The sequence below is a fragment of the Malus sylvestris genome, chromosome 11 (assembly GCF_916048215.2).
Source record: "Malus sylvestris chromosome 11, drMalSylv7.2, whole genome shotgun sequence".
NCBI classification, from domain to species: domain Eukaryota; kingdom Viridiplantae; phylum Streptophyta; class Magnoliopsida; order Rosales; family Rosaceae; genus Malus; species Malus sylvestris.
Genome location: NC_062270.1, coordinates 12,186,694 through 12,198,708, shown reverse-complemented (window position 1 = coordinate 12,198,708; position 12,015 = coordinate 12,186,694). Strand labels below are relative to the sequence as shown.

The 12,015-nt window shown below is 37.3% G+C and overlaps 1 protein-coding gene across 13 annotated transcripts; it reads left to right on the top strand.

Moving 5' to 3' along the window:
- The first annotated feature begins 1,323 nt into the window (after positions 1–1,323).
- Positions 1,324–7,193, top strand: LOC126589285 (protein-tyrosine sulfotransferase-like). Of its 13 annotated transcripts, none has more exons than XM_050254546.1 (14): positions 1,327–1,633; positions 1,815–1,876; positions 1,982–2,055; positions 2,396–2,573; positions 2,672–2,743; positions 3,264–3,552; positions 3,658–3,798; positions 4,408–4,512; positions 4,605–4,752; positions 5,003–5,052; positions 5,144–5,212; positions 5,295–5,414; positions 5,851–5,976; positions 6,897–7,193. In XM_050254546.1, the coding sequence occupies exons 3-14, from the start codon at positions 2,007–2,009 to the stop codon at positions 7,035–7,037; spliced, it is 1,488 nt and encodes a 495-aa protein (XP_050110503.1). In that variant the 5' UTR covers positions 1,327–1,633; positions 1,815–1,876; positions 1,982–2,006; the 3' UTR covers positions 7,038–7,193. The 13 variants fall into 13 exon arrangements, with proteins under 13 accessions (XP_050110512.1, XP_050110503.1, XP_050110499.1 ...); XM_050254542.1 differs by having other exon boundaries at positions 2,360–2,573; XM_050254548.1 differs by having other exon boundaries at positions 1,979–2,055.
- The last annotated feature ends 4,822 nt before the right edge of the window (positions 7,194–12,015 follow it).

The following is a 12,015-nucleotide window of genomic DNA, read 5'->3' as shown; positions in this document are numbered from 1 at the left end:
CTTTAATTATAACAATATAAGTGGTGGAGTAGTTGTAAAGTTGATGGGTCAGACCCATCGGATGTATCATGTATGTAGCACTAGGAAAATGCAAGAAACAATGGCACAAGGAGCATAGCATTAGCATTAGCATGTGACAAAACATTGGATAGGCAGAGGGCTCCACTCTTCTTTGGGCCCCCACCCCCATACAAACACATATAATATTTCCACACACACCAACCAGACCAAAGTACACCGAATAGAATTCTCTTTCCTCTTTTTTTTTATTTTTTTTTTTTTATTTGAATGATCATGGTTCATAAGCAGTAGGTCTTAGGTTCGAGACTTGGGAGCAGCCTCTCCATAAATGGGGGTAAGGCTAGCCGACATTCATCTCTCCCAGACCATGCGTAAAGTGGGAACCTTGTGCACTGGGTACGACCTTTTTTTTTATTTGAATGATCATGGTTAATTTACGTCAACATCTTAGATTAATTTTTTTTATAGAAAGAGAAAAATAAAATAGAAAATATAAAGAAAAAAAAAATGAAAGAAGAATGGTAGAGAATCCTAGCCGGTGTCCCCATTGTCGAACCATGAGAGGTACTCCCTGTGTCGCACTACCAACACCTCTGCCCCACTCTTCCAACTTAAAAACCATAATCTTTTTTCTTAACCTGCCTTTTGTCCTGGGGATATTATAGTCATTTTGGGCGTCAGATGTTTAATTAAGCCCACAATTTTGATCTGCCTAATTAGTTAGATGAAACGTCTTCAGTTTAAATTTCATGGATGTCAATTTGTAAATAAAACAACATAATATCCCTTAACGTCTTGAGATTAAATTTTAAATTTCATGGACGTCAGTTTGTAAATAAAACAACATAATATCCCTTAACGTCTTGAGATTAAATTTTATGAACGTTGATCTGTTACTATAACAAATATAATACTATCTCTTACTAGTCTTGAGTTTAAAAGTTTTCGTATTTATTTCTACTGTAAACAAGTTACAATATCATCAATGTTAATCAATGAATTCTTGAACAATAATGTCACGGTTACCCTGATCAATATAATGATGGTTATGTCCTATGGCTATGGCTACCGTAACTAGTGTCATAGCCATGGTGCTTATTGTTTACAAGACCAATTATAGTTGTATCTCAACGTAGCGAATCACGAATATTATGTTTGTTTCTTAAAATAATCGATCTTAATTAGATTAAAATATCGCTTTGTAATAAAAAGAACGGTGTTCTAAATTTTCATATGACGAGTTTGCCCCCGGAGAACAGATTGCGCCAGGACAAAATATTTCAATTCATTCCATAGAGCGAAACTTTCCATTTGGAGTCGCGCGCGCGCGCACAATTATGCAGACACACGCGCAGATGGATACATCATACACTGTATCTTTTGCATGACCATCCTCACACAACCGCAGAGAGTTTGAGAGAAACAAAATCCTGAGAAAATCCGGGTGTTTGGCTGCTGAGAAAATTTGAATCCGGGTGGGACGGACCGGCCTCTTCAGGATCTCTGGAAGGTTCTGAAAGGTGGGGCCCTCATCCCTCATTCATCGTCTTCCGTTTGTCTGCTACACTCCCAACACCGTTTATGAACACAAACACCCCCGGTTTCGATACAGGTATCGAATTTTGTTCCATTGCCCCTTTTTTTCGCTCTCCTTTCTTGTCGTTAGGGTTTCAATTTTTGTGGGTTCTTATATAAGTTTGCGTATTTCCATATCTCAGCTTTGTAATTCCGGAAATGTCTGGTCTTTGTTTTGAATTTTGGGGGTTTGGGTTCTAATCCTGTTTGGTTGGTAGGAAAAGAAGAGATTTTTCTGGGAAAATTTTGCACAAGCAAAGCAAATAGAATTAGTTTAAAGGTGTGCTGATAGATGCTCATTTTTCATTTGATATATATGTTTTTTGTTGAACTCTTTTGGAAGATGCCAACTTTGAATATTGTTAAATTTGTTACGTTGTAGCAGTGGTTGGAGAATAGGAATAAGGCGTATGGATCTTACTCTGAAATTCTCTATCCTGCTGTTGCTTCTCGGATTTGGTATGTATCGAACACAATTTATGTCTCTTATGCTTGCTCTTACGTTATTCTTTATCATTTCTTAGTTTTTAGTCTTCAAGTTAGCTCTTTTGGTCTTGGTAATACTGTACAATGTAGTTTTTAAATATATGTTCGGGCGGTTTAGGTGGGATTGTTTGGAGATTAACATTACGCAATGTGAACCAATTTGAGTAACCAACGAAATGGCAGACGTGTTGTTTTGAGTAAATCATTTTTTGGTTACTTTCTTTCTGTTTTCTTTTGGTTCGTTTCGTAGCATTACTTGGGTAATTATATTGGTCAGGATGCCGTTCTTTGGGTTCTCATAACTCATCCACAGCTTCTGTATCAGCGAATGCTTCGCCTTTTAGGAATGATTTTGGTCATTGTGAAAGAGTTGTCAAAAAATGGGCTTCTTCTTCGCTTGAACAAGAAGTTAGAGAAGACAAACACACACTGAGGGATTTGCTGTTTTTCCTTCATGTCCCCAGAACAGGAGGACGTACGTATTTCCACTGGTAATTCCACATAAGTCCAACTTTCTAACCTATAGATTGACACCCATAATTTTGACAACCGTATTAATGCATGGTTCTGGCTATATATACACTTGCAGTTTCTTGAGAAAGTTGTACTATAGCTCTCTGGAATGTCCTCGATCTTATGATAAGCTTCGATTTGATCCTAGGTAAGATACTGTGTTCTCTTTTCTAACTTCTGTTTTTGACATTTCCAGTTCAGTGAGTTCAAGAATTCAAATAATTTTGTTAACAAAGAACCACTAAAGTCAAGGTTTATACCATTTTTATAATTGAGCATTGAACCGTTACAAAGGTGTGATAGACTTATAGCTCAGATGTCCATATGTTAGAGCGCCTAGAATTGTGTTGAGTTAGTTTTACAGGAAGGCTGTTCTTATATGGAAAATAAACTTGGAAAGGGGAAGGGTTTATTATTTATTGTTACAGCATCATTATTTTTTTATTTTGACTGATAGGCGTAATTTTCATAGAAATTTACTTCACAAGGGTATCATATTTGCTTTCACTAGGTTTGCATTTTAAAAAGTAAAGCCAAGCCTGAAGTCAGCAACTAAGTTGGAGGCCTACAGATCTATAATAGTCTGTTGCCCTTTCATTTGCCTATTCCTTTCTTAATTTTTCATATATTTGCATTTCTAATAGGTGTTAATTATGCACCCTATGCAGAAAGCGACATTGCAGGTTGTTGGTTACTCATGATGACTATAGCATGATGTCCAAACTTCGCAGGGAGAGAACATCAGTAGTGACAATACTTCGGGATCCGGTTGACCGTGTTTTTAGTACGTACGAATTTTCGGTAGAGGTAGCTGCTAGGTTTTTGATACATCCCAACTTAACTTCTGCAACACAAATGGCAAGACATATACGTTCAAAGACTAAGGGAGTAAGCACGCTGGATATTTGGCCATGGAAATATTTGGTTCCATGGATGAGGGAAGACCTTTTTGCCCGGGTATGTTATTTTGGTTCCGCAGCTCTCATGCTTGGTATATTTCTGTTAAAGTGCTGTATTTCTCCTTTGCACATTATTTGTAATTGTATTGACTTTTCTGGACAGAGAGATGGTCAAGAGCAAAGAGGCTCAGATGATGTTCAGAGCAATGACCCGTACAACATGGAGGAAGTTGTGATGCCATTACATGAGTACATCAATGACCCTATAGCTCAAGAAATTGTTCACAACGGAGAAACATTCCAGGTTGTTTATTCTCCTATAGTTTTAGAACATCGTGGAAATTGTTAGTGCTTATTTTTAGTTTTGCTCTATGCATGAGTTGTGAAAATGCTAGAAAGCTTTGCTTAGAGTCTTAGATACTAAATAGTTGCTTATTTTTCTTAATAATGAGATTCTGCCGATAAAACCTTTTTGTTGATTTTTCTTCTACTTGGACTGATTTAATGTTTTTATATTATGATCCAATGTCAATATATTGGCTGCGGTACTGAGATATCAACCAATATTTTGACCTTGGTGGTACCAACACAGAATCTAGTGTGGAAGGGATATCCTTCCACTTTGTTGTCGAAACTTCAGCAATCTTTGGGGGTGTTAAAACTTTTTGAATCTCAAATAATTTGAAATGCTTTAGTAGTTTCCTGAAGCAACTACAAGCAGCTGCTTTTTGTAGGTTTTGTCTCACTTTTCCATAATAGGCTCCTTCTTTGGGGTAGAAACCTATCACATGTGCACCCCTCTGTGGCTAGAAAATGATGAATTTATGAGATCTCTTTATGTTGAAGCATCATTACGCACACATATGTATATAATACTTTAATTTATTTTATGGTTGACTCTCTAGTTCAAAAGGTTGCAGGATTGACAAACAACTCCTATCTATCAGAATCACATGAAGTACGCCATTGCGTACAGAGGTATAAACATCTTGGTGAACATGTACTGGAAGTTGCAAAAGTAAGTTTTCCATAGTATTTTGTATAAATGTTTTATCACATAATCCATTTTTCCCTATGGTTGTAATCTGTAGCAATTTGTAAATTTTTCAGAAGAGGTTGGATGATATGTTATATGTTGGTCTCACGGAGGAGCACAGAGAATCTGCAACCATGTTTGCAAATGTAGTTGGCGCCCAGGTGATTTCACAGCTAGGAAGATCAAATTCTAGTGAGGAGAGTGCTACTGACAGCAAACCCGGTCAGTGTGGTATCTACTTAAAATTTCTGTTATTTAACCTTGTTCAGGTGCAGTACTCTAAAAAAAATGGAGTTGTAGCACAAAGTTGAGAATATTTAGTTTGAGTTTGAACTGTATTATGCCTCAAGCTGAGTTTGGGTATTACCAAATTATATGTTGCATATTGCTTTGGGTAACATGTTGATATCTATATAGGGTTGATTTACACTATAAACCTGGCATTCATCTTATTCCTCTGCTTGTGCTACAGAACAGAGCTACTCAGTTTCAGATTCCAAGTCAGATAATAATGAACTTCGGGTAATTAGAAAAGGCCATCATCAGTATGTGGATTGCTCATATTGGAAAATGATTTAGCAATTTTCTTACTGCTGTTTTTTTAATATGACAGAACAGAACCCTAGATGGAAAGGAAAGTGAGATTGCTTCACCTGAAACTGTTGAAGCAGTGAAAGGAAATGTAAGCCATTTTTCATATTGGCACAATGATAGTTGATCTGGCTTCCACTTTGTTGACTTTAATCCTCTCTACACCTTATTAGATGACTGTGGGAGAGCTTATGGAAGCTTATGAAGACTGCATTTCCAGTTTACGAAAGACCCAAGCAAACCGGCGCACCTCTTCTTTGAAGAGAATCTCCCCCGCAAACTTTACTAAGCAGGTAGCATTAAGTTTCTAGTTTCTTCAAAGTAGATGGTACAATAGATGATGTTTTACATCATTCATTAATGTCTGTGCACAGCATCCATTCATCCTTGTACTCAATTCTCTTCTTGGTTAGACGCACCTGTAATCTATAACATATAGAACCTCTGATTTATCGGATATAAATATTGCAAACCGCATGTTGCCTTTTCAGGTGGAACTATCAAAATAAAAATTAAAAAAACCCTTTAGTTTAAAAAACTGCTAAAGTGGAGAGGAAAAAAAAGAAAACTTATATCATAAGGATAAATTAGTAAACTGAATAATTAAACACAAACCAAGGAGACTACATTGGATGGCCAATTGGCATGCCCTACGTGCCAAGAGGCAAAATACTCAATGGGCTCTCTCTTCTCCTTTTAGATGTCATTCTGACCGTTAAAAATTTACAGGCACGCCTCCAGGTTCCTGAAATGGTCCTCCAGCAGATAAGGGAACTTAACCACCTTGATGTGGAGCTTTATAAATATGCACAAAATATCTTTGCAAATCAACATAAGCGTAGTTTTGGCATCACAGTAAGTTTATTTTTTTCAAGGCTAATAATTCCCTATGTTAAATAAATACATATGCACGTGGCAAGATGTGTTAGACTATTTTATAGTGTCTGCTTTTCTCTTAATTTGATAAATTTACAGTCAACCATGACTTTTTTAGTTTTGTCAGTTGGAAGAGAAAATGTAGTTGTGGTTGAAGAAAATACTTTGCGATGTTATAGGAAATTGAAACCTTTTATAGGCGTTCATGTTTAGATGTTTTACAGGTGGTATCCAACATCAACTTTTAAACTCTTATTATAATGGGGGTTTGGAACTGAAGTAGTAATTGTTGCTGGAAATTGTTAATGGTGGTTTGGATTTAGAATATAGAAAATCTTTCCTGAGGCTGCTTGACCTCAAATATGTCTTGTGAATTGTATTCAACCAAGCATCATGGTTATTTTCATTATCCAAATCATATCCTGACTGTTTGTTTATCATGAGAGAGTAGCTTGGGTTTATCCCACAATTACATTAACCATTAGACATTCACTAGGAACCTCTGTCTAGTGTCCTTATTGGGACGTATGTGGTTATTTTCTTTTATGCATATGCGGAGTTCCAGCTTTTATATATCGCTTTGAAGTGCGGTGATGGCCTTGTTCTTGAACATGTTGCCTACTTGTTTTACATATTCTGTACATAATCATCGAACTGGTCCCGTGCTCTTGCCTTTTTACAAAAACAGGATGTCATTATGATTGGAATGCTTTGGCCACATGGAATGTTCCTGAACAAATCTGCTTCATTATTTTGTTTAGCTGTTTACAGAAAACTGAAATTTGTATTTCTCTGATGTCTGTTGAGGGGAGATGCAGGAAGAAATTTAGCCGTTTTAGCACCCCAAATAATTTGATTGAACAAACTTAGTTCCATTAACTAATGCATCTAAATTGCAGGGAATTTGGGAGAGGATGCAGAACAGCACATATGGCACGAGCATAAAGGTCCTCTCGTTAGGCGGAACTCTTGTTTTACTCCTTTTGGCCTTCTATGTATTTGTTAACGCCCGAAGAAGAACGTCAAAAGTTAAAATATGAATGTATCTTGATAGACTGGAAGGATCACACCGGTTTAAAATTATTGATAAACCTGATGGAAAGAAGGTGTCGCATTTGCTTAAGTTTTCTTCCTTTGTGTTTGTTTTATGGGGTTTTGTTAATGTAGGTTCAATATATTACGGTGGAGGGTTTTCATTCTTTGGTCATTTACCTTTCTCACCGTTGTTAATATTCGTCCATTGATATTTTTCAATTCATTTGATCCGACGGTTAAAGAAAAGATCACAAAATGTTGTACAGGGGGGATTAGAAAATGCATCATACAAACACTATAAGGCATGTGAGAGGGATTAAATTGAAAGAAGTCATTTGCAAATCCCTTTTATACATATGCCTTTGTAATGTTCTATAGTGCATTTCTTACTCCCTTACATTCGACGTTTTGTGGTCATTTTTTTAAAGGAAAACTAACAAAACGAAAGTCTAAAAAAACTTTTCTTTTAACGAAAAGTTCTTTTTAAAGGTATAGTGAATAGTGCCAGTTAAAAGCAAAATTGTGGTCTTGCGTTAAAAGTGAACAGTACCATGAATGTTTTGTTAAAACTTTTTTTTTTTTAATAATTTGGCTTTAAAGTCCACGACTTGAAAATTTCTCACTCAAACATAGCCCTATGTTAGAAAATGAGCAGTGTAGCACAAATTAAAACGCTCCACACATGCTTACCAAATGAACATTTATCTAAACTAATCGTTTAGCTTAAACATCAACCAACAATTGCATACGGGATTTACATTCTCTACAACATCAACCATAAGTTTGATTACATGGCGTTCCACTTGAGCGCGAAGCTATGTTCTTTCGAAGCTTTCATTCATGAGTCCTCCTGCTTAATGTTGCATTAACAAGCATGAAAAGGCTTCTTTAATTAACAATCCCGCGCGTAAGTTATATTATATGTGAACGTCTCTTGACAAATCCAAACAAAAATTATTAAGTCACGCGTAATATGTGTTTAGAGAGACCAGTGTTGTATATATAAGGGAGAACCGAAACTAAAACTTGGAGACTGGTTTTGATGGTTTGAAAATACAGAAATCAGACTTTTAAGGCATTCAGGTTTGTGAGTGTTGAGATGGTTGCTTGACCTCAAAGGGAGTTGGCTTGGGGATGAGGATGCTCTTCGGATCCTCTTTGTGAGGATCCTAACTGTTCATCGTACATCATGCAGTCAGTTTTCATTAAGTATTATTTGTGTTTAATTTTATATTTAAAATTCAAAATAATTTCTGACCATACAGGCTATTTTCATTCTCCAAATATTGTCCTGCCTGTTTGTCCATCACGATAGCAGTTTGGGTTCGTTGTACAGTTACTTTTTGGATGTTCATTTTGTACCAATCTTATATGTCCACATGCACTTGTGCAAACATTGTCGGAAAGTTATTTATTTTATTGTTTGTGTTTGAATCTTGTTTATCTGATTAGGGTTTTTTAGGTTTTACTCTTTATAAATATACTTTGTAGTTTAGTATGAGAATTAAGTTAGTCATAATATATTTTGGGGTGTGCTATTCACTCATCCCTTTTTACTTCTTCCACACCCCTTGTTAATTTCTGTCATTTGATCTTCTTCGATTCATCCGATTTGACTGCCGAAAATTAAAAAGATATGAGAGAAGTAAAAAGGGGTGTGTGAATATCACATCCCTATATTTTTGCGGTTTGTGTAGCTATCTTGACAAATTAGTAGGGTAAATTACATAAAACTATCTCAATTATTGGGCTAATCATAGTTTCATACCCCATCCTTAAAACATTTCAATGTCATACCAGTTTGTCTGTCAATTTTTCCATTAAATGCTGACGTAGCTTAAGGCGGGGCCCACTCTTTATTAAAAATTAAAAAAATATTAAAAACTAAATATTTAGTTAATTTTTTAATTTTTTACACCCCTTCTTCCCCATCCACCCGTGTCCCCCCAACCTTCCTTCGCCGCCAGAACCAGAACCCCACCGCCCTCTCTTCCTCCATCTCCACCTCCCTCCCATGGCGCTCCTCCCCCTTTCCCTTCCCCTCCTCCTACACACCCATCACCCTCACCAAATTAATCCATGTAACCAATTTCAAACAAAATACCCCAATTCCACCCAAATCCTAGCCCTAAATTTCAAATTCTTAGCACTAATCATCCCCATAGCCTGTTTCGGAGAAAGCTTCAGCCTTTGCTCAAGAGTTTGTGGGTTTTGGCTTAGGGGAGGAGAGGCAACTGTGCTTGGGTTCTGGGGTCGAAGGAGAGCGGGTTTGATTGGGTTTTTCTGGGTTTTGGTTTAGGGTTCGAGAGAGGAGGCGGGGAGCGATGTTGACGTGCCACGAGGGCGCTGGGGTGGGGGGTGAATCGGCAAAATCGATCACCTGCAAAAAAAAAAAAGGATTTTTTTGTTTCAAAATTTGTTTGTTTCTGGGGAGAGAAGGGAAGAGTGGGGGAGTGAGATGAGTGGCCGAGAAGGCTGGGGGGGATGTTGGTGCAGGTGGGATTTGAGTTTAGGGTTGAGGGAAGACGGGAGCAAGGAAGAAGTGTGATGAGGATAAAGGGTGGGTCCCATATTTGTTGTATAAAATATTAAAAAGATTTATTTTTAATATTTTAATCTAGTTGGAATATGAAGTGGGCCCCGTCTCAAGCCACGTCAGAGAGATTGACAGAAAACCTAACAGATGTCTGATATTGTAACAAATTCGTAAGATGAGTTATGACATTGAAATGTTTTAAAGATGAGGTATGCAACTGTGATTGGCCCAATAGTTGAGGTAGTTTTGTGTAATTTACCCTATTCTCTTTCATTTCCATTAACAATGTATTATTCGTGATTTTATATTCCGTTTATTTGTCGTCACACACTTTGATGTTCAACTGACAATTTCTTTCTAGGGTTGGTCTCGCTTGCCCCGTTGATTATTGCCCTTGTTTTGAGATATAAATACACTTATTTGTTTATACATAATTGAAAGGCCAAATCGGATAAATGATCCCTGTGGTCATAAGGTATTTGAAAGATAGCCCATGTGCTAAAAAAACTCGGATTTAAACCCCTGTGGTGTACTCCGTTAGCAAATTTAGTCAAAAAGTGATTTTTCCGTTAACTATTTGTTAATACATGGTAAAATTGTACTTTGACGTCTAAACCCTATTATTTACCCTATTAATAATTGTGTTTTGAAGTCTAAACCCTATTATTTACCCACAAACCCAGAACCTCACCCCGCGACCCACTTCTCCATCTCCTCCCTCTTCACCTCCCCCCCAGGGATCGTGAGGTTATGGCAACCGGACGAGCTGGTGAACCGGGGAAAAATGACCTGCCACTGCCTTGGTGTGGCTTCGGTATTGGCCCACCCCTCCGGCCGCATCGCCACCTCGGCTTTGCTGGATAGCTTCGTCAGGGTATTTGATGTTAATACCAACAATATCGTGGCCAGTCTCAAAGCCCCGCCGTCTGAAGTGTGGCAATTACGATTCAATCCCCAAGTACATTGTTGCAAATGTTGGAAATTTTAGATTTTTATTTTCTGAGTAAAGTTTGTATTTAATTACTTGTTTTGTATCTATGCGTTATGTTGATGCACAAAATCAGCGAGGACTTTGGTACAACAGAAAGTGTTAAGTTTGTGACCTTCGCTAGATTGCCCCGGTCACTAGTGTGGATAAGTATGTAAATGGATAGAGACAGGAAAGCAAACACAAGATGTACGTGGTTCACCCAGATTGGCTACGTCCACGGAGTAGAGGAGTTCTCATTAATTGTAAAGGGTTTACACAAGTACATAGGTTCAAACTCTCCTTTAGTGAGTATTAGTGAATGATTTAGTACAAATGACATTAGGAAATATTGTGAGAGAATGATCTCTATTTATAGAAGAGAGTTTCTAGTTTCATTCTGACATTGACACGTGTCGTGTTGTGATTGGCTTCTGATGTTGACACGTGTCGCACTATGATTAGCTTCTAATGTCGACACGTGTCGGGCTATGATTGGCCTCCTAGTTGGAGGGAAACTCTTCTGGGTCATTGACGGTATAACGTTGACCGGTGCTCAGTAGTTTCGGGATTGGTCAAGTATGGTACAAACGTATTAAATTCTATTTAGTTTATTTTTATTTAGTTTGAAAATTATGCTAAAATTAGAATTGGGGTTTAGAATATGTTGTATTCTACTTGGAGAAGTGATGAGGAAGTAGTGGGTTTGGGGAGAGAGAAGGGATGGGAGGTGAAGAGGGAGGAGATGGAGAAGTGGGTCGCGGAGAGAGGTTCTAGGTTTGTTTTGTTTGGCTGGTTTTTTTTATTTTTAAATAGGGTAAATAATAGGGTTTACATGTTAAGTACAATTTTACCCATGTATTAACAGATAGTTAACGGAAAAATCACTTTTGGACTAAATTTGCTAACGGAGTACACCACAGGGGTTTAAATCCGAGTTTTTTTTAGTACATGAGCTATCTTCCGAATACCTTGTGACCACAAGGATCATTTATCCGATTTGGCCTAATTGAAATGGAATGATGATTAAGTTATTGGCACGATTTCCTTATCATTTTCACACAAATAGTGTTTGAATATGATTGGTAAGCTATTACGATGTTACAATGAAGAAAGTGGATCGCCAAACCAATCAGTCATTTGAAATTTGAGGTTCCATCTTCCTATTAGGATGTTACATTTGAATGTAATTTTCAAAAGGACTATGACTTGTAAAAGCAAGTTCACCATTTGTGATGCAAGCCACACTTTGTACTAGTCGAAGGTTTGGATGAACCATATAAATTGAATTTGCTTCGAACAGTTTTGAATTTGCTTCGAAGGTTTGAGAATTGTAGTTGCCCTCCATTGATGAAGCTTTTGTTGGCACCATAAATTGGTTTTGCTTCACACTGTCTTGATCAAGAGTGTGTGAAGCTTTTGAGAATTGTGGTTGAACTCCTTTGATAAAGCTTTTGTTGGCACCATAAATTGGTTTTGC